Source organism: Sinocyclocheilus grahami, unplaced genomic scaffold (genome assembly GCF_001515645.1).
Source record: "Sinocyclocheilus grahami isolate Dianchi unplaced genomic scaffold, SAMN03320097.WGS_v1.1 scaffold566.1, whole genome shotgun sequence".
Classification (NCBI taxonomy): Eukaryota; Metazoa; Chordata; class Actinopteri; order Cypriniformes; family Cyprinidae; genus Sinocyclocheilus; species Sinocyclocheilus grahami.
In genome coordinates, this window is record NW_015505745.1 from 1,414,110 (window position 1) to 1,434,240 (window position 20,131).

General features: G+C 36.7%; 5 protein-coding genes across 6 annotated transcripts in view; 2 read left to right on the forward strand and 3 right to left on the reverse strand.

The window, feature by feature from the left end:
• Positions 1 to 4,976: 4,976 nt before the first annotated feature.
• On the reverse strand, positions 4,977 to 7,359 carry LOC107556356 (forkhead box protein H1-like). The gene is made up of 4 exons (XM_016239452.1): positions 7,350 to 7,359; positions 5,820 to 6,049; positions 5,642 to 5,737; positions 4,977 to 5,545 (listed from the first exon to the last, which is right to left on the reverse strand). Exons 1-4 carry the CDS (start codon positions 7,357 to 7,359, stop codon positions 5,021 to 5,023), a joined length of 861 nt encoding a protein of 286 aa, XP_016094938.1. The 3' UTR covers positions 4,977 to 5,020.
• A 30-nt stretch (positions 7,360 to 7,389) lies between these two features.
• ntaq1 (N-terminal glutamine amidase 1) lies at positions 7,390 to 9,136 on the forward strand. Its single transcript, XM_016239521.1, has 6 exons — positions 7,390 to 7,618; positions 7,706 to 7,805; positions 7,890 to 7,940; positions 8,031 to 8,179; positions 8,266 to 8,390; positions 8,934 to 9,136. Exons 1-6 carry the CDS (start codon positions 7,530 to 7,532, stop codon positions 9,035 to 9,037), a joined length of 618 nt encoding a protein of 205 aa, XP_016095007.1. The 5' UTR covers positions 7,390 to 7,529; the 3' UTR covers positions 9,038 to 9,136.
• Positions 9,137 to 9,267: 131 nt separating this feature from the next.
• On the reverse strand, positions 9,268 to 11,245 carry LOC107556413 (proteasome subunit alpha type-2). The gene is made up of 8 exons (XM_016239526.1): positions 11,202 to 11,245; positions 10,586 to 10,662; positions 10,334 to 10,466; positions 10,089 to 10,211; positions 9,927 to 10,008; positions 9,746 to 9,819; positions 9,582 to 9,639; positions 9,268 to 9,500 (listed from the first exon to the last, which is right to left on the reverse strand). Exons 1-8 carry the CDS (start codon positions 11,240 to 11,242, stop codon positions 9,384 to 9,386), a joined length of 705 nt encoding a protein of 234 aa, XP_016095012.1. The 5' UTR covers positions 11,243 to 11,245; the 3' UTR covers positions 9,268 to 9,383.
• A 660-nt stretch (positions 11,246 to 11,905) lies between these two features.
• On the forward strand, positions 11,906 to 13,638 carry zgc:91910 (Zinc finger protein 706-like). Of its 2 annotated transcripts, none has more exons than XM_016239524.1 (4): positions 11,906 to 11,998; positions 12,580 to 12,722; positions 12,834 to 12,964; positions 13,074 to 13,638. In XM_016239524.1, the coding sequence occupies exons 2-3, from the start codon at positions 12,588 to 12,590 to the stop codon at positions 12,927 to 12,929; spliced, it is 231 nt and encodes a 76-aa protein (XP_016095010.1). In that variant the 5' UTR covers positions 11,906 to 11,998; positions 12,580 to 12,587; the 3' UTR covers positions 12,930 to 12,964; positions 13,074 to 13,638. The 2 variants fall into 2 exon arrangements, with proteins under 2 accessions (XP_016095010.1, XP_016095009.1); XM_016239523.1 differs by having other exon boundaries at positions 11,918 to 11,998; positions 12,484 to 12,722.
• Positions 13,639 to 14,492: 854 nt separating this feature from the next.
• LOC107556408 (bone morphogenetic protein 8A-like) overlaps positions 14,493 to 20,131 on the reverse strand; it is a 7,741-nt gene continuing 2,102 nt past the window's right edge. The window contains exons 2-7 of the mRNA XM_016239520.1: positions 17,323 to 17,515; positions 16,968 to 17,116; positions 15,998 to 16,189; positions 15,824 to 15,903; positions 15,351 to 15,461; positions 14,493 to 15,259 (exon numbers count right to left, since the gene is read on the reverse strand). Of these exons, the coding sequence (XP_016095006.1) occupies positions 15,110 to 15,259; positions 15,351 to 15,461; positions 15,824 to 15,903; positions 15,998 to 16,189; positions 16,968 to 17,116; positions 17,323 to 17,515 (875 nt within the window). The 3' untranslated portion in view covers positions 14,493 to 15,109. The remainder of the gene's footprint in view (positions 15,260 to 15,350; positions 15,462 to 15,823; positions 15,904 to 15,997; positions 16,190 to 16,967; positions 17,117 to 17,322; positions 17,516 to 20,131) is intronic.

Sequence of the window (20,131 nt, forward strand, 5' to 3'; positions counted from 1 at the left end):
AACACTTTACAATAAGGTTCCATTAGTTAATGCTAGTTAATGTATTAACTAACATGAACAAACAATGAACAATACATTTATTACAGTATTTATTAATCTTTGTTAATGTTCGTTAATGAAAATACAGTCGTTCTTTGTTAGTTCATGTTAATTCACAGTGCATTAACTAATGTTAACAAGCACAACTTTTGATTTTAATAATGCATTAGTAAATGTTAAAATTAACATTAGCTAAGATTAATAAATGCTGTAGAAGTATTGTACATGCATAGTTCATGTTAACTAAAGTAGTTAACTAATGTTAACTAATGAACCTTATTGTAAAGTGTTACCGTATTAATTGATTAGAGAATAAGACTACTTCCTAACACCTGTGCTTAGAGTACCTCTACTGCAGTATTGATATCTATGTCTGGTGCTACTAAATACCAGAGCACCACTATCACAATGGAGGTGGAGACAGAATTGTATAATGCCTGTAATTACGTATACACTCTCCAAAACAACACAGGTCTGTGTACTCACTGGACTTGTTTATTTAAATGAGAAAATGTGCCTACATTATGGCAGGATAGTCACAACATCAAGATGAGGGCACAGAGAGAGCCTAACTGTGTATAGTTTCAAAAATACTTTAGAGCATCTGTCCATTTGTTATAAATACTGTAAGTTCCACCTATAGATAAATACTGACATAGTTTTTTTTTCTCCTAACCTCTGTACAACTAGACACGAGGGGAGAGAGCATCAAACTAAATATCTATTTTAATCCAAGGCAAACTGTTTTAGTCTGTGATGTATTTGCTGTTAGTTTTATTTGTAAGGCCAGTTGTCAGTTGAAAGGGTGTTCACTGAACAGATTTGAACATCTACAGAAATATTAGGACAAAAATATTTCACATAAAATTACATAGACCATTGAAGTGTGTTCTTCATCTACACTGAAAAAATGGCATAGAAACAATTTTCACTCAGAAATTGGTAGTACATTTCACAATTAATTATAATGAAATGGCAAGTAGCTACAAAGAGTAAACAGTACTGAAACAGTACATTCTTGTAAAACATTCCAGTAATCTTTTTTTTTTTTTACAACTACAGAAAATCTTTTTTTACAATGTGTTTTGGGTAAATAATGCAGAATCATGGCGTTATTGGGAAGAGTGGAAATTTGTTAGACAAAAAAGGTTTCAAGCCATCTGGTGTAGATTTTTGTATAAATGTATATTTGTGTAGATAGGGTTAGTTCACCCAAAAATAACACATTTCCCAGTGGCCAGGGGCCAGTGATAGAAAAGTGTTTATCAAGTTTGAAATATGGATATTTTTCTTACGAAAACGCATTGATTTGCTACATGAGGCCTTTATTCACGCCCCAGAGCCATGTGAGGGACGTTTTATTACGGATGCGCACACTTTATTTTGGGTAAATAATGCAGAATCATGGCGTTATTGGGAAGAGTGGAAATTTGTTAGACAAAAAAGGTTTCAAGCCATCAAAGTTACTGCTGTAAACACGTCTTCTGAACTGTTGACAACAAACACCTGCTTACCCCCATTTAAAGGCTTGGAGGGGCCAGGACAAGTTTTAATGTAACTGATTGGATTCGTCTGAAAGAAGAAAGTCACATACACCTAGGATGCTTCGAGGGTGAGTAAAACACAGGCTAATTTTCATTTTTGGGTGAACTAACCCTTTAAGTCTGGGCTCTGAATAGGCTATGCAAGGACCATCACCTTTTTCTCCTTCAACCACTGTGTTCTCAGTTTTGCTGTGTGCTTCGGGTCATTGTCATGCTGGTAGGTAAACTGGCAGAGGGCAGCAGATTTTCCTCATTTGACGCTACCCCAATCCATTTTTCCTTCTATCCTGACCAGTGCTCCAGTCCCTGCTGCAGAGAAACTCCCCCATAACAGGACATTACCACATCCATGCTTTACTGGAGGAATGCTGTTACTTGGATGGTGTGCTGTATTGGATTTCTGCCAGACATATAATTTGGTGTTGAGGCCAAATAATTCAATTTTAGTCTCATCTGCCTCAGAATCTTCAAGATGCGTTTTGTCAAAGCTCAGTCCTGACTGCATGTGGCCTTTCTTGAAGTGGCTTTTTTCTTGCAACCCTCCCATACAAGCCACATTTGTGGAGAATTTGTGATATTGTTGTCACATGCACACAATGACCACTCTTTATCATAAATTCCTGCAACTGCTTCAGAGTTGCTGTAGGCCTCTTGGTCGCCTCTCTGACCAGGTTCCTTCTGGCTCTTTCATCCCGTTTAGAGCGACGTCCTGATCCAGGGAGGGTCTCTGTTGTACCAAATACCTTCCACTTCTTAATAATAGACTTCACTGTGTTTCTAGGCATTGATAAAGCCTTTGAATTTTTTTTGTATCCATCTCCTGACTTGTGCACATCCACAACGTTATCCTGGAGATCTTTTGACAGTGCCTTGCCACCCATAGTTGATCGTTTGCTTCAGTTGCACAGTCAAGGACTGAAATGCTCCAGGAAAGCTCTTTTCATAATGAGCTAATTTAAATGCTGACCACAGCTGATCACAGTTGAAAGTCAAATGGCTTTGTGTGCATTGAGAAGGTGATTAGCTGCACCTGAGTTTACAAGTCATTTTTACCACCTTTTTACAACTCAGTGATTCTGGTTTGTTTGTTTTTTTCTGACATGTTGGTGTTATATGATTATTTTCTATACCCACTGTATGTATGTATGTATGCATGTATATATACAGTATATGTATAGGATTTGAAATATAGGAAATATAGGCCTATTGCTAATTACTAAAACGATATTATTTATTTTGATTTGATTTGTTTTGAAAAAGATCTAATGTTTTTATAGCAAATATTTATAGTAAACTTTGTTTTATTTACAACTTCTGAAAATCTTTTTTTATAGTGTGTGTTTTGGGTAAATAATGCAGAATCATGGTGTTATTTGGGAACAGTGAAAACATGTTAGACCAAAATGGTTTCAAGCCATGAAAGATATTGGTTTCACAAAACAGGTCAAAATTGACATCAGCTTTTAAAAGACTAGAAATTAGATAATTAGAAATAACATCAATTATAGTTAATTTATACTTATATTTATACTTCCCGTGTTTATGTATACGCTATATTTTGAAAAAGATCTAATGTTTTTATAGCAAATATTTATAGTAAACTTTGTTTTATTTACAACTTCTGAAAATCTTTTTTATAGTGTGTGTTTTGGGTAAATAATGCAGAATCATGGTGTTATTTGGGAACAGTGAAAACATGTTAGACCAAAATGGTTTCAAGCCATGAAAGATATTGGTTTCACAAAACAGGTCAAAATTGACATCAGCTTTTAAAAGACTAGAAATTAGATAATTAGAAATAACATCAATTATAGTTAATTTATACTTATATTTATACTTCCCGTGTTTATGTATACGCTATCGTTAATGAATTAAGTCCATTTTCTTTAGCTGCTTTAATGAGATTTACATCAAAATCCAACCTGAAGATTTTACCGCTACCCCGTGGCAAATGCGAAAATAAACCTTGTGGCGCTAAGCAAACATGCTTTTTAAGGGAAAGTAGCTCCACTATTATGTGAACATTATCTTGGATGATGTGCTAATCACCGATTTACTGCTCGACCTGTTTTGCTTGACGAGATCAAACATTATGTGAATGCTAATGTAGCCTATGTGAAATACATTGTATTCTGAGATCTCACTTTTTGAAATGTTTTGTTAATGTTTGGGATTGATTTATGTTCCACTGTTAACCTAACAAATACCGGACATACCATTTTTTTTAAATAAAATGTGTAGGCTCCTATGGGTCCTTTGGGTGTGCTCCAAATGTTACCTATTGTAAATAATGATATTCTCTCTCTCTCTCTCTCAATATATATACAGTCAAACCAAAATCTATTCAGACACCTTCAACATTTCACACATTATCACAGTTTATTCGCTATAGTTTAGAAAATGGTAGTAAAATATGACAAGAACTCAGAGTTCTACTCAGTCAGAACAAATAAATCTTGATAATATCAGATAACACTTAAGCAAAACATGGTCAGGTCAAAGTGTCTGAATAACTTTTACTGGTAGTCCATGAAGAATTTTTGGGTACGTCACAGTCAGTGTTGGGGAAAGTTACTTTTAAAAGTAATGCATTACAATATTGCGTTACTCCATAAAAAAGTAACGATTCACGGTGCTTAGTTACTTTTTATGGAAAGTAATGCGTTACGTTACTTTTGCGTTACTTTTTTTGGCCAATATAAAAGCCTTTTCACAGGGAAAGTAAATTTACGACCGTACAGTAGAATGCAGAAGAAGACATTTCAACACACTTCAGTAATAAACAAAGACACAAATGTTTGTCTAGAGTAATTTGTGCTTATTAGTACGGTTGAACTGGATCATCGAAGGTCAGAAGCAAAGACATTGGGAATTGGATTAAATACATAAAGGATATTTGTGTTGTTTAACATTTAATTATGGCAGGCTTGCGTCATATTCTGAGTTGCATTATTTTTATTCGTTTTGAGGAATACTGAATCTGTTTTTTGTGTGTGAGTGATTTTAATGAATGCACATTCATATTTATTTTAGAACTACAGTAACATCTGATTTCTCAACATGGGGACAGGAGAGCTGTCAATTCAAGAAAAAAAAGTAACTCAGATATTCTTGTAAATTAAAAAGTAATGCGTTACTTGACTAGTTACTTGAAAAAAGTAATATGATTACGTAACTCGCATTACTTTATTTTGCTATCCTCACTTACATAAATGATGCACCCACTAGTAAAAATATATAAAAAAAATTATATCTGGTGTCTGAATAAATGTTGGTTTGACTGTATATCCTATATATAGAGCTATATAATAAAACTATAAGTTATCTGTAATCAAAGTAAACAATTTAAGTGGGGGAAAAAAAGATGGGTTTTATTTAAAACAACAACAAAAATAAAGTGCGATTTCATCATATTCACATGTGGTCATTCTGGCTGTTTACCACCTGGCATATCTAATATCATACATTAAAGGAGAGCTGAAGAGAACATGGTGGTCATATGTGACATGTGGAGGCAGAAACTGTCTGAACTGAGGTCCTGAAGATAGACGAGGTCTTTTCGCTGAGGCCAGTTCACATCCTACCGCTGAAACAGGGTAATAACACTTCACAGCTTCATATTCATAAACGTTTTTTCTCTTGCTCCTTCCAAGCTGTGCGTCGGTGTAGTGTGGGTGCTCCTCCAAACGCTTCACTTCGCGGTCGCTCTTCAATAATGACTCTATGGAAAAGGGGCCTGTAAATTTGCCTTCACTTTTCCTTTCAGTGACCTTGCAGACTGGAATAAGAGGCTCGGGAGCATTGTCTTCACACTCATCCACCTGCTGTGTCTGAATCGACAGGCCAGGGAACATGTTGATTAGATATTTGAAATGTCGGCGAAACATTTTTGGAGTAATGCCATTTTCATCCACTTTCCAGAAGTTCTTTTTAGGATTTGGATAATCCGGATCGACTGGGACCTATTAAAAATACAAACAAAAATAGAACAGACTGTTACTAACATTAGCCTATGCACATGAATTGTAATTCGTTGCCTCAAAATTGACTAAACTCACCTTTACAAAACACCTGTTTGATGAAAGACAGACTCTGGTGTTGTTCTCAATGCCTTTTTTGTCTCCGAGAACAAATGGTTCCAGCTTTTTCATTATCTGCACAAAGGGAACCACGTTAGCATATGTCATAGAAATGCAAGACAACACTGCAAAGTCTAATATTTAGCAGATTTGTTACCTGTTTGAATGTGAGCATCTTGTCTGGTGAATCTTGAATTGCATACGCAATAAGTCCGATGTAAGTGCCTGTAGTGTATCTTTTGTATCTCCTTCTCGGAACGCCACTTGATTCTGCCAGCAAACCGCTGAATCCTCCTTTCACTCTGTTGTTAGTCATGATGAGCTCCTGGTCCAGACTCAGACTGAAGACTGAGAAGATCAGGCCCCATTTATATCCATGATGTAGCTCTCAGTGGGTCTAAAGGTGTTGCGTTCCATCAGTAAGTGCTGTTCATAAAAACGAGGTGTTAATGGTGGGGCGGTTTCTTAGGCTATTCCTCTAAAAAACATTCATTGGCAGTTACTTGCAAACAAGAATGAGGTTAATTGTTGATTTTTTTTTTTAAATAGCAGCCTAAAACATTGGGCCTGTTTTGTTTTATACAAATGAGGTAACCACTCACGGTCCAAATAATAGATGCAACAGTGCAAATAGTGGAGGAATGTATTTTCACCCCAAATTAAACAGGCCCACAGTGTAAAGTTCATTCAGTAGGCTATTCTAAAAGGCTAGAGCATTTTACGTTATTTGATTTAATGAAATAAGAATAAAGAAGACAACTTCTGATAATATTTTAGCAAATAAAGAATTATTTGTTGTTTACTATCAAACCTATGTTTTGAATAGGCTATTTCAACATGACCCCGTCACAGTGCTTTTTATATAGCCAAATTTTACATTCAAATTAGTTATACAATTTGAACAGATAATGTCAATTATCTAACTGTTGAATCAGGTGTGTCTTTAAAGGCCATACCACGCGTGTAGCTTGTCTACAGAAACCATTTAAAAGTTAGTTTTGAATCTCACAATTCTGACTTTTATATAATCTCGTATTTCTGAGCAAAAAGTCCGAATTGGGAGCTTAAACTAATGCCTCACTAATGCTCCATTTATTTGATCAATGTTCAATTTTAATAATGTTCTGTTAATATATTCTAATTTATTCCTGTGATGGTAAAGCTGAATTTTCTACATCATTAGTCTTCAGTCAGTGTCACATGATCCTTTAGAAATCATCCCCTGCTGATTTGCAGCTTAAGAGTTTGTTATCTTAGCTGATTATACATTTTTCATGCTGATTATTATTTTTGGAAACCGTGAAACATTCAAGATTCCTTTAATAAAAAGTTCAAAAGAACAGCATTTATAAATACCATCGGTCACTTACGGTTATCTTAATGCAGCTGTTAAAATAATTAAAGTAGGCTATTTGATTTAGTGACCCCCAAACTTTTCGGGGGTCACTAAATCAAATAGCCTACTTTAATTAACAGTATGTAGTCTAACAAGAGGAACACATCTTTGTTGTGAAAATGTAGAATTGGGTTGGTTTAACCCATTAACAGTTTTTATTTGAAACTGAAAGAGATGTCTAATTGCACATTATCTTTCGCTAACGTGTTTTCTAATCGTGCTTTTAAACTAGCAATTCGTTCAACAATTATAGTGCTAATCGTGCACATTGCATTCACATGAGGACTGAACGTTCGCGCATTGCTACATTGACGCACCGGAACGACAAACCTGTCTAAAGTTCCTTACGGACCAAATAAACTGTAACAAACACATACTGTACGATAACAACGCGAATCGCTTTAGTGTTGTTTGTACTGTTGTTTTTCTTAATGTCGTTATAATCAAAAGACATCACAGTATAGCATGTGAATGGAAAGAATGAACGCAGAAAGCGCCCCGTCTGAATATACAATTATCACTCCGTCTAGAAACCAGTGTGTATACACCAGCTGTTACTGGTAAGTGTAACCATGTCGCATCAGTAGCTACATTTGTATTAAATGAACAATATTTATTTTATTCACTCATTCATTTTTTTCTTGCAGTGAGGAGAACGTGTGGAAATTGTGTGAATATGTCAATGATCAGGGCACTTGCTCGTTGGATGAAGTGTATGCAGTCTTTATATCTAATGAAAGAAAAATGGTGAGGCTGATTAATGTCGTATATAATATTGATGTTAGTGTACTGTATAGTTTCTGTAAATGTGTAATTGTACAATTAATACAGATACCCATTTGGAAACAAAAATCCAGTCGAGGGGATCAACCAGTAATCTGGGTAAGAGCAATTTTTAATAAGGAAAAATAAACAGTTTTTTTTTTAACTAAACTCTTACTAATAAGATTTTTTTTGTGCACTTGCCTTTAGGATTACCATGTTATTCTTCTACACGCAAATAAACAAGGACAGAGCTATATATATGATTTAGACACCATCCTTCCCTTCCCTTGCTTACTTGATGTATATTCAAAGGAGGCCTTTCGTTCTGATGAGAATTTAAAACCTGCTTTCTGGAGGCAAGTTACGAACTGATCTGAACTGAACTGCATTTAATCAAAAAGTTTATAATGCTAGCCATATCAATGGTTATCTGCTGTTTCAGGAAACTTCGTGTCATACCAGGCGACATCTACATGAAGAAGTTTGCTTCTGATCGGTCACATATGAAGGACTCTGATGGGAACTGGCGTATGCCGCCCCCACCATACCCATGTTTAGAGACATCAGGTTGTTGTAAAATGAGTGGTCTGTTAATTAGGCACATACTTCTGTAAATATTGTTACTCGGTGTGTCCTTTTATCTTACACCTTTAACCCTTTGATTATTCAGGTAGGGTAAGGATAGTCAAATCTAGCCTAAACCATGAAGTACTCACCAGCTGGCAGGTTAAAGTTCTTCAGGAATGATGTAGAAGACTCCCCCCTTGTGGTTGTTCTTGTTTGAGGCTCAGTTTGTAGTTATAAGTGAAGTCTCACGGGGAAGGAGTTGTAACAATAAAATCTCTTATTTTATTAGTTACAATACAAAGCAGTTAATGCAAAAATAAAACAAAATCAGCCAAGCTACGAGTTCTAAACGTAAACTCTTAGAGTCATTCCTGAAGAACTTTAACCTGCCGGCTGGTGAGTACTTCATGGTTTAGGCTAGATTTGACTAATCTTACCCTACCTGAATAATCAAAGGGTTAAAGGTGTAAGATAAAAGGGCACACCCGAGTAACAATATCATAATTTCGTCTTCCTCTTACACGGTATGTGTTCTTTTCACAGAATCGAAAATGAATCTTGATCACTTCATCTGCATGGATGCTCGAGTGGGATATGGAGAGGTTTACAACCTTTCAGACTTTGTTCAACACTTTGGAGTGAAGTAATTTTTTTTTCTTTATGCCAACACTTTATGTTGAAAAATGGGCATGAACAGAGCCTCGGGGAAAGATCCCATTAGCAAGGACAGTACTGTGACGAAGCAGGTCTTGAAATGCATATCCGTTGCCTTTTTTAAATAATAGATCGGTTCAGATCACACACCTTAAAATGTAGGTACAAAAATCACAGAAAGAGATGCCAGTGAAATAAGCAGGATGTAACATTTGTTGATAATATGTATCCTTTTATAAAGAAATCAGTTACACAGATGTACAAATAATAAAACTGCAACATTCAAATTAACAACCAAACCAAAATAGTAAACTGTGTAAGCAGTTGCAGTGCTGTAGTTTAAGCAATTGCTGCCAAGTAATCCTTCACCTCAGCAGGTGACAGTCTGCGAAATCCTGCTTCATTACAGATGCCCACCTCAATGTTTTCCTCTGTCATCTGACCTTCAAAACTCTCCTGTAAGAAAAAAAAATGCTATTGATCTTGTTTTGAGCCATGTGATATAGGAAGTTAATAGTAATTTAGAGATAAACTCACCTTCAAAGTTAAGATGGCAGTGTGTATAGCATCTTCAAGTTCCAGATCTTCATTATATCTGTAATCAAATTGTACAATGCCATGCTGTAAATCTTTTGCAAAATCCTTCCCATCTTTTTCTATCTTATACACTACAATAAATCAACAAGTTGATTATTTGATACCTTTTTTCAAGGAATGTTTTTCCATTGACATAGCTCTTTCCCATTGCTGTGGCTTTCCAGGCAAAGTATGCTCCCTGTGGGATATCACCATTGAGACGTGAGTTTACAACATAAATGGCTGCATGTTGAATAGAAAATAAACGGTGATGAAAAAGTTGTGATTGATATTTATTTGTTGTACCGATGGGTCTGACTGAAATAAGTATGGTCGGTCTTCATCCCAACCGGCAATGAGAAGAGAGACTCCAAATGGCCGCACACCTCTAGAAAACATGACACTAAATTACCACAAGTGCTCTAATTAAAGTAAAGTATAATAAAAGATAAAAAGAAGTGAACGTACCCTGACTGTGTGTATTCTTGCATAACAGAAGCCACTCTCTGTACCAGCTGGCCAGTGGGGATTGGCTCTTGGTATACCAGGAAATACTGCTGCGCCAGCTTTCTTGCTCTTCTGACCAGCACCCTGTCAAGAGAGATCATTCCCTACAGACCATCTAGATCATAGCAACTTAAGCGGTCAGTGAGATAGCCAAAGGAAGATACTTGAGGAATGTTAGTAACCTAACAGTACTGTTTATTTCATACCTGTAGTCCGGACCCATTCCACTGTACACCATGCCAATGTGTTTGGTTATTGGCTCAACTTTGTGCACGCTCTGTTCATCATACAGTATGGACTTCTGTTTCTTCTCAGTTGCCAGCACAACTCCATTTGATGCTGCAAAATGACAAAAGATCCTTCAAAACAAATTTACGATTGAAGTGCAGCATACCTCAGAAATGCAAACTCAGCACGGGTTAAAAAGGTGACAAAGACTGATCTATATATAAACACACCTTTGATTCCTACAGATGGAGCACCGGCTGCTACAGCCGCCAGAGCATATTCAATCTGCACCAGTTTCCCAGAGGGGCTGTGTTGAAGAAAAAAAAAAAGCATTGTTTTACAGAAATACATTTGAAATGTATCTAAACTGAAGCTGAATGTATAACTTATTTTCGACCAATTCAGATGTACATAATTTTGATTTTAAATCATTTAAATTCAATTATTTTAATAATTTCAAACTGACAGATTTTTTAGCTTTAACAAAAGCTTCATACTAACTAATTTTATATACTTTTTTTTTTTATATTAGGTCACTGAATATTGTACAAACCACAAGAGATTAATGGATTAAAAAAGAATAATATTCGCCACAAAATCTGTAGTAAAACATGACAATAAATAACTTAAGTAAAAATAAATAATGCACTAATAGAGAAAATGAACAACAGTCCTAAAGCTCCGTTGTAACTAACATCGTGACACTGCATCTCTGATGTGACACACAATTAAGCACGCGTAACGCACATGTTGAACAAAACACAACTATTTTCAGTGAATGCAAGCAACTAAAGATTTATAATGAAATATTACAGCCACATATCAACCAATAATGGACATAATTACCTAAATGTTGTGAGAGAAAAACTGTATCCTCGTTCTGCCATGTTCGTCTTTATCTACGGAAGTACATCAAAACAACTTCCGACACCTTTTTGTGAACACTCGTCAAAATAAAAGTGTCCAAACTGACCAGATAACAGATCACTCTTTCTGTATCAAAGACATTTAATTGTTTCGTACGTTTCGGAGTGAATACAATTATATAAAAAACACGACTATTGTATTAGCATGAACACAGATTTGATTTAAAACAACTATATTTCTCATACTTTAAAGTGTACATATTCTGCGAAGATTCAGAAATGTAGACTGTGGCAGGAATTCCCTAGCACTGTGGTCATAGATATGTATAAGTTGCATATCTCTGATTGCAGTCGTGAGTATTTCCATCGCATTAGCATACATGTGACCAGCAGATGGCCTCAGCGGTGTTTCGAGCGCTTCGAAATAGAAAATCATTTTTCGAATCAATTGATTCTTTTGATTGACAGATTCAGACAGCTCCGTTTCTCCCATCATCACTACACACAGACTATATTCCTACATTTATTTAGCCGCGTTCATTTTTGGTTGAGAATACTCCAAAACAACTTCAAAACAAAGTGATACATACCATTAAAATAAATACAAGTACTCAATCAACTTATCCATCTCGGACCTGAACAGGATAATTTATTTAAATCATCATCTTATCAGTTTGAGTAGTTGAGGAAAACCTTTATTATGTAATTTAAGTGCTTCTGACGGAAGTCAGAGTCGCGTCAGTTGAGCTTCACCTCCAACCGTGTCTTAACGCCGAGGTATTGTCCCTAAATATTAATCAGTCTACCACATTTCACCTTATAAGTATCATGTTTGTTGTTTGAAACGGTTTATGGTTATTAATGATGATTTTTAATCTGGGCCGGTTCGTCCACTACACGGTTTAGATCAGTTTTGAATCAGGCGGAGGAGCTACTAGCTAATGCGGTCTCTATATTGTGATTTTAGTTTGTTATAAAACGGGGTTCTCTTCCTGGGGAAGACACTTGTCGTCATTTATACATTTCTTAACACGTATTATACATCGATTATAAATCTGTATAACATTTGAACGTTTATATCGTTACGATGGTTTATTTCCTGAGAAACCCTGTTGTCAGCTTGGTCCTGTATATTTCACTCGTGTAAATCAGATAGTTCTCGCTTTTAGGCATATTTTAAAGGGATAATTCAACCCAATATGACAATTCTGTCATCATTTACTCGTCTACACGTTGTTTCAAACCTTTATGACTTTCCTCAGTCTGTTGCCAGTCACTTTATGGAACGAAAGGCACAATGAAAGCTGACCGAGATTGTCTTCTTGAGTGAGTCGGTATGCCCGATGCGTGTGTTTCAGAGAAGGCCATGGCTCGAGGGCAGCAGAAGATCCAGTCTCAACAGAAGAACGCAAAGAAAGCAGCCGAGAAGAAGAAAGGTCAAGGAGCGGATCAGAAGACTGCAGCCAAAGCAGCGCTGGTCCACACATGTCCTGTCTGCAAGGTGAGAAATGGATGTGACTTAAGTTACGGGCGGCTGGAAGGTCACTGGTTTGAGCCTCTGTACCTCAAACTTCTCTTAACGTCTTAAGGTATGTTGTTATTCCTTGTATAGACACAGATGCCAGACCCCAAGACCTTTAAACAGCATTTTGAAAGCAAACACCCAAAATCTCCTATGCCCCCTGAGCTGGTGGATGTTCAAGCCTAAAGGACACGAGAAACCAACATGGACCTAAAACAGGGGTGAGTCTAATACAGGCATCAGACTCAAGCCTAAAATAAACCGACAAAATATATGTACACCTGTCAATATGGCTGTGTAGTCGTCTCATAATTATGGTCCAATTTTCAGACCCTGAGGAATGAAACATGATTCGACTCAGCCGACTGACTCGACTTGCTGTATTTCACAAACATAGACTGTGGACACAATGACAAGGAGATCTTAGGACTGACTCAAGCACACCAGCACACACATATATATATATATTTTTTTTTAAATATTTTTTATATGTGCATATTTCTTCCATCTTTTCAAAGTGTGCTGTGACCTAACCGTCTCATTGCCATGTGCTTAAACTCGCCATATTTATTCACCACTTTCCCAATACCCCGTGGCACTTCGTCCCTGTAAAGTCAAAAATTAAAAAAATGATTAGGTGCTGCAATGTATAAAAATGTATGTGGCCTGATCTTTTTGCTGTGAACCAAAATGGAGAGGGGCACAAATGTGTGCATTATTAATAATACTGACCATGATTGGGATTGAGATGCATTGATTGACATGCTCAAAATAATCACAAATGCTGTAAATTTGCACCTGTTCAAGCAGTCAGAATAATATCTGAGTCAGGACCCACGGACATGCTTTTGTTACTTTGCTTTCTAAAGTTTTCAATAAATGTATATGCATATAGTCCATATGTGTGTCATGGTTACTAGAAAGAGCATGGCTGTTATTAACCTGACACTTGAGAAAAGCTGTAATAGTATCTATTATAACTGTAAAAGTGAAAATAGCTTTTTAGCAGTGGATTTTTTCCACACTATTTACAAAACCATGAAGGCAATTTGGTTAACAAATAGCCTACTTATTGTATTAAAACTGCATTCAGTAGTTGTTTACTTAACGTTTTCATTGCTGAATAAGCACTGATACATCAATGGTGTTAGACAGTATTGACATCGATCAGACAAATTCTCTTACCCGTCCAACAAGGAAGCAACTTGGGCATCACTATTCCTGTTCTCTGTCATTAAATCTTTCCACATTGTGGATGCTATAATAGCGAAGTTTACATTCTTTTTTGTCTTTGTTTTCTGGTTTCAAATATTTTCTTCTGCTTCAGCCGTACAGGTACTGATTCTCCCCTGGTCTCTGTTGGCAAAGGACTATAATAAGCTGTTCCTTTATTATCTAATCTTCTTATTTGGCATCACCAAACTATACAACACTACTAGCGCATCTCCAGAGGCCACAGCCAATGAGCGTGAGGATTCTCTCCGACATCATTTTAACAAGGCAAAGTCTTCACAAAAACTTACTTCAGGGTAGTACCCAAAACAAAAGTTCTCATCATTTACTCAAGTTGTTCCAAACCTGTATGAATTTGTTTCTTCTGCTGAACACAAAGTTATTATGAAGAATATGGATAACCGAACAGTTGACGGTAGCCATTGACTTCCATAGTATTTTGGAAATTCTTCTAAATATATTTTGTACTCGACTGAAAAAAAACAAAAAAAAAACTCATACAGGTTTGGAATGACATGAGGGTGAGTAATTGATGACAGAAATTTCACTTTTGGGTGAACTATTCCTTTAATGTGTGAAGCTTTTTAACCGCTTAACCTGCACGGGCCAGGCCGGAAGAGTGTGTTTAGGCATATCTGTACTTTTAATTACCTTTGTTTTATAAAAATATTCATCATAAACTATGCATCATTTGAAAGCTAAAACACTCAAGATTCATGTTCTGAACTTGTTTTTGAAATCAATACACCAGAGAGGAAAGGTTTAAATGAAATGATTAAGGACCGGCCACTTAAATTAGCACCAAACTACTGACTGCAAAAATAAATAATTAAAAACTTGGACAATTTAAATGTAAGACAGCTATACAAAATATGTATTTTTATTATTATTATTATTATTATTATTATGGGATGGATTCCAATCTTAAATCCCCTCACAATAAAATTGTGAAAATTATGCTGATAAACCATCATGACACTTCAATAACTATCATTTGTCAATCATTTGGGTCGGGTAAGAACACTCAAATTTGGCTAAATAAATTTTGAATCACTGTATATTACAAATGGTGCTTCTGAATATTATAGTACATATACATTTGTTTCAGATTTAAAGCTTGAATGTACAACAGGTTATAGACAGCCACAATTCTTGACCACCATGTTTCGATGTTTCTTGAGAATAACATTGTTGTTGTCATCATAGAAGAGCACAGAGATGGGACTGAGTTTGGTTGGAGCGCAGCAGGCTTTGGGTACTTCATTTGGTCTTAGAAGATGAACCTGCCAAAAGAGTCAGTACATTTCGAAGAAGTCTCCTGGCATTGTAGTTTAGAAAATCGCATACAGAAATGTCAAAAGTCAGATTACGTACCAGCAGCTGGATCATGGCGTGGTTTGTGGCATTCATACAAGAGCCCAGAGGATAATCACATTCCCCATCACAATAATACGCAGAATAACCCGTAGGGGCCAAAACCCAGTCCTGAAAAAATTATTTTAGAAGTTAAATATTTAAGCACTCTAACAGTACAGAGACTTCAGTGTTTGTATGTGTTTGTTCAAAACATTAATAGTTTGGATTGTTCAGTGACTCTTTCTGCAGGTTATATCAATGAGCCAGTAGGTGGCGACAAGTGAGTCACTGAATCATTCACTCAATTGATTCGTTCAAAAACACTTGATTCGGTTAATTCTGTTTTGACTGTTTTGAAGAAATTTTTCCATTGGCAGAGCAAAAATGTACAGATCAATTTTCAATACTGTGTCTAAAATGTAAGTGACTTATTATTTAACTTCTTGTTTGTTGTTTGAATGTGCAAATGTATGAAAGGCAGGATGTCTCACCTTCCAGCCAAGGTCGCTGAAGCTGACATAGAGTTCATGTTTCTTACAGGCCTGGCGTCCGCTGCTGGCATGATTTTGGTCTGGAATAAGTGAGACAATCGCAACTCAAAGACAAATCATTTCATATGCTCCTTTAAACACATTCTGCCTCTTAAACTGCTTACTGTGGCTCACCAAATATGCCGGGTCTGTTTGGGTGTGGCAGGTCGTACTTGGGTTTTTTCTTGCGTGGATTGTTGTGTCTCAAAGCACGGGGTGGGCGGCAAGGAGCTTGACTGGCTCTGAAGAACGTCACCATAAAAGGCTGTTTAGAGCGCGGCCCGCGCCGACCCACCAGACCCACCCATGCGGCTGACAACGACCGGTCTGTGAAAACAAGATTTCAGTGTTTTACCATATGAGCTATGACACTGAACGTGGTTTGCTTCAATAGGTTAGCTTTGCCAAGATGCAGACCAAATGTTTGTTGCTTGCTAGAGCAGAATTCAGTACCAGTTGGTTGCAAAAATCAAAAACTCCTTCAGTAACTGTTGTGAGACTTGGTCTAAAGATAAATCAGACAAGATTTGTAGTAGGAGTTGCAGGAAAATGTTTAACAATATATTTAATTATTGTAAACATTTTAGTTTTTTATGCATAAAAAAACTAGTTTTTTTATAAAAGTGCAGACACTTTTATCCAAAGCTACTTGTGTACACTCTATTCAAGGTATTTAGAATTGAATTCAGATTACAGCTTGATACACATTGATAGCGCCATGCTCTATTGCTTAAACTAGAGGAAGGCTCCAATGAGCAATTGAGTTTAAAAACACAAATGGTATTGAGATTGAAAACAAAAATTAAAAACACATTAAAGTTAAATCAAGTTAGGTGGGGCAATTAAGGCAGAAGAAAAAAATGTTTAGAGTCAAGACCAAAAAAGTTTATTTATTAATATTTTTATAGTATATTTTATATATAAAAAATAAAAGTAAAAATAAAAGATTTATGTATTATCTTTATTTTTGTAATTTCTGTATTTATTTTAATACATTTTATTCTTTTTGAGGTGTCACATGGTGTCAAACCTGTAGTGAGGAGCACCATCCAATGATGCTATCAGTGCTATTTAGCCTCCATGCTGTACATAAGGAATAGCTCACCCTCCTCAGTTTCCACGTAAAGGCGGATGCCCAAGTTGCTCCGAGGGTGGAGAAGCCAGCGATTGCTCGCAGAAGTCACATCAAATGCCAGCCAACCCTCTTGACCCGCCGGCACAGACTGCATGTCCAACAACACCAGCTCAGGCTCCCTGTCAAACCACAAGATCTTAATGTCTTTTCCATCATAATGACCGACGATGGATCTCAGTGACATTGATGAATGCACAAAAAACTACTAAAATGTCATTTAATGTCAAGGATTCTTGCTTCCTAATCACTAAAATCAAATGATATCTAGCTTCTGAATCTGATTCCGGATCACAAATCTGTATAAATGATCATATATGACTATGACCTGTGTCTTTTCTCCCTCTGGATTTCATAGACCGAGATATGGAGGGTGCGGTTTGCACGCCAACCCACGGTAAGAGTTTTATAGATGCGAAACTCAGCAGCGGTGACTGTCTCTCCCTGAGGAAGCGGAGTGAGATCGAAACGGAACTCCTTCCAGTACGGCCGAGGCTGCAGCAGATCCTTCTCCTGCTCCACTGCAGTCAGAGACAGAGGCCAGAGAGAGAATTAAAAAACAATAACTACCACAGAGGAGCATATGTGTGGAGTGAGTGTGAGGACACTTGAGACATGTTGGAGGGCTGATTGGCAGGAGAAGATGGGGGAACAAAAAATGGAACATTTGTTCTGGTGGAGCTCAGCAGATTGGACTGACACCCACGGCTGGGGCTCTGCAGTGGGGTAATTAGAGGCATTGTGGAGCTGCTGCAGCTCAGCGCACCACCACTAATTACAGTCCAGCGCTGTATTTTTAGAGGAGTGCCCAACAGTATTTTCATCCACTTCATCTCATCTTTTTTCTGCCTTTCAGTGGGGCCTGTAATTCCCCACAGCTGTGTGCCCACTACAACATCACATGGCCTGATCTGTACTGGCCTTTGTAGATCCACAATAATCAAGATTTACATTTAGAAAAGCACAGAGAAAAGGAAAACACTATATTAAAAGACAACTGGCAGGAGTAAGAACTTGATTTTTATGTTTTTCTGAAGAACATCATGAACTCCAGGCCATGATGCTAGCGTGTTGTGAGTGTTCGCAACATATGTATCTGCCCCATTTGACTGCGCCAAGCACGTAGATGCGTCCGCCATCTTTAACGGTCAACTTGACATTTATTCACCATAATAATCAATGAATATTCGAAGATGCCACAATCCTGCACAGCCGATGGTTGTAAAAACTGCCGGGATAACCTTTCACAGGTGAGAATGTGTTGGTTATGTTTTTAAATGTATTAACTCAATATTACAAGTTTTGAAACATTGGCAACTTATGTTACTGTTATGGTGAATGACGTCAAGATGACCCTTCGAATATGGTGGATGGCTTACGTATAGCGGCCCATAGAAACAGTCGCTAATGAGGCATCTACGTATACATATCTATGGTTCGCAATATGTCCGCCATGTGAAAAGTCCATTCTTTAAAATTAAAGTAGGGCTGCCCCCTATAGTCGACTAACCACCATTAGTCGACAAGAAGAGGCTTAGTTGAACAAAATTTTATTAGTGCTTAGTTGCAGGGACAAAAAAAATATTCCACAGGAAGTGGCGAAGTCACATGACGGAAAGATTATTAACAGCTGGTCTTCATGTGGTAATTACAGTACATCGGTCAGGACATCCAAATGTTTCGTTTCATTCGGACCTCAATTGTTGCTTATCATCTGAAACATGTAAGTAGTAGCATCATTACATGGCCGCTCACTTTAACGTTAACCTAGAAAAATGTGTGCTATTCAAGTGTCTGTGCGGAGTGTGGAAGCTGAATAATTGTGTGCTCACTCGGTGAGATCATTTAACTTAAAATACTCCAACAATTTTGGTCGTACAGATAAAAGTAATACATCTTTCAAATCTGTAAAAGGTCTACAAAACGACAAAACTTTGTGCTTTTGTAAAATGATGAAAGCAATGCTTGAACTGTGAACTTGAGCGCATCAAAAAAACTAAACAAAACAATAAAAAAACCATCCCGAAAACTGCAACCGAAACTCTATGCTTGCCTCACAGACAAAAAATATATCTATATAAAGCAAAATGTCTACTTTTAAATGAACCAATTCAAATGGAAACAAATCTTTGCAGATTATGTAATCCGTATGAAATGTGCATTGTCCACTGTGGAGATGACGAGTCAATGTCGTCGACTTCGTCATTGCAGCCGAAAATACTGAAAACACTAGTTTATCAAATAATTATTATAATGTTAAGGCAGTCTTCTTGCAGTTTTTTTCCCGATGCATTCATAATCATTACTTCTGCAGTGCGCTGTGGCAAGCTTCATGTGTGCACTTGAGCGCTGATAGGCTACAGGCAATTAAAGGCTCATTATGAATTATATAGTTTATTAATATAAACTTGCTTTAAATAAACAACTATTAGTCCATCAGAAAAATCTTTATTCGAGGGCAGCCCTAAATAAAAGTTCTTCATTTGATGGTTCCATGAGGAACCTTTAACATCCTTAGAAACTTTCCATAACACAAAAGGTTCTTTAGATTTTTTAGATGTTCTTCACACTAAAAAAAAAGTAGTAGTAGATCTTAAAAAGACCAAAAATGGCTCTTCTAGGCAATCGTTGCATAACTGCCCTTTTGGAATCTGTATTTTTAACAGCGAATACACACAATGTTTTTTATGTAGTGGAAAAAAGGTTCATTTTAAATGCTCTTTAAATCAAGTGAAAGTAGTTCTTCTATGGAATTGCTATGAAAACCCCCTTTTGGACCCTACAGTATATTTTCAAGAGTCTATTGGGAAAAAATTATTAAAATGTTCTTTACCGGCTGTTAGAACTGTTCAAGACTTTTTTTTTTTTTTTTTTTTTTTTTTTGAGAAAACAAACAGGTCTTCCTAGAAGCTCAAATTCCTTCAGCAGTGATCTCGGAATTGGACGGACTAAGCATAATGTGAAAGTTAAAGTCTTTAGGTAGAGTAAATAAAAACACAGGGCCTCACAAACATCAGGTTTCAAAGGTTTTTTTTCTTCAAAGGTTTCTGGATGAAACACACCACCTGCTTCTGCTCCTGTTGAGAAGATGAGTCACAACTCCAAGCTGATGAAATCCTCTGTTTAAATGAAAAACC

Bases quoted from the DNA above. Each gene is read 5' to 3' on its own strand.
- LOC107556356 (XM_016239452.1), bottom strand. The intron at 5,738-5,819 runs GTAACAAATCTG...CCCTTTGTGCAG, and splicing joins AGATGCTCACATTCAAACAG to ATAATGAAAAAGCTGGAACC. The intron at 5,546-5,641 runs GTGAGTTTAGTC...TATTTTTAATAG, and splicing joins CAAACAGGTGTTTTGTAAAG to GTCCCAGTCGATCCGGATTA.
- ntaq1 (XM_016239521.1), top strand. From the start codon at position 7,530: ATGGAAAGAATGAACGCAGAAAGCGCCCCGTCTGAATATACAATTATC. The intron at 8,180-8,265 runs GCAAGTTACGAA...CTGCTGTTTCAG, and splicing joins TTAAAACCTGCTTTCTGGAG to GAAACTTCGTGTCATACCAG. The intron at 8,391-8,933 runs GTTGTTGTAAAA...TTCTTTTCACAG, and splicing joins CCCATGTTTAGAGACATCAG to AATCGAAAATGAATCTTGAT.
- LOC107556413 (XM_016239526.1), bottom strand. From the start codon at position 11,242: ATGGCAGAACGAGGATACAGTTTTTCTCTCACAACATTTAG. The intron at 9,640-9,745 runs GTATCAAATAAT...ATTTGATTACAG, and splicing joins AAAACATTCCTTGAAAAAAG to ATATAATGAAGATCTGGAAC. The intron at 9,501-9,581 runs GTGAGTTTATCT...TTTTTCTTACAG, and splicing joins CTGCCATCTTAACTTTGAAG to GAGAGTTTTGAAGGTCAGAT.
- zgc:91910 (XM_016239523.1), top strand. From the start codon at position 12,558: ATGCCCGATGCGTGTGTTTCAGAGAAGGCCATGGCTCGAGGGCAGCAG. The intron at 12,723-12,833 runs GTGAGAAATGGA...TTCCTTGTATAG, and splicing joins ACACATGTCCTGTCTGCAAG to ACACAGATGCCAGACCCCAA.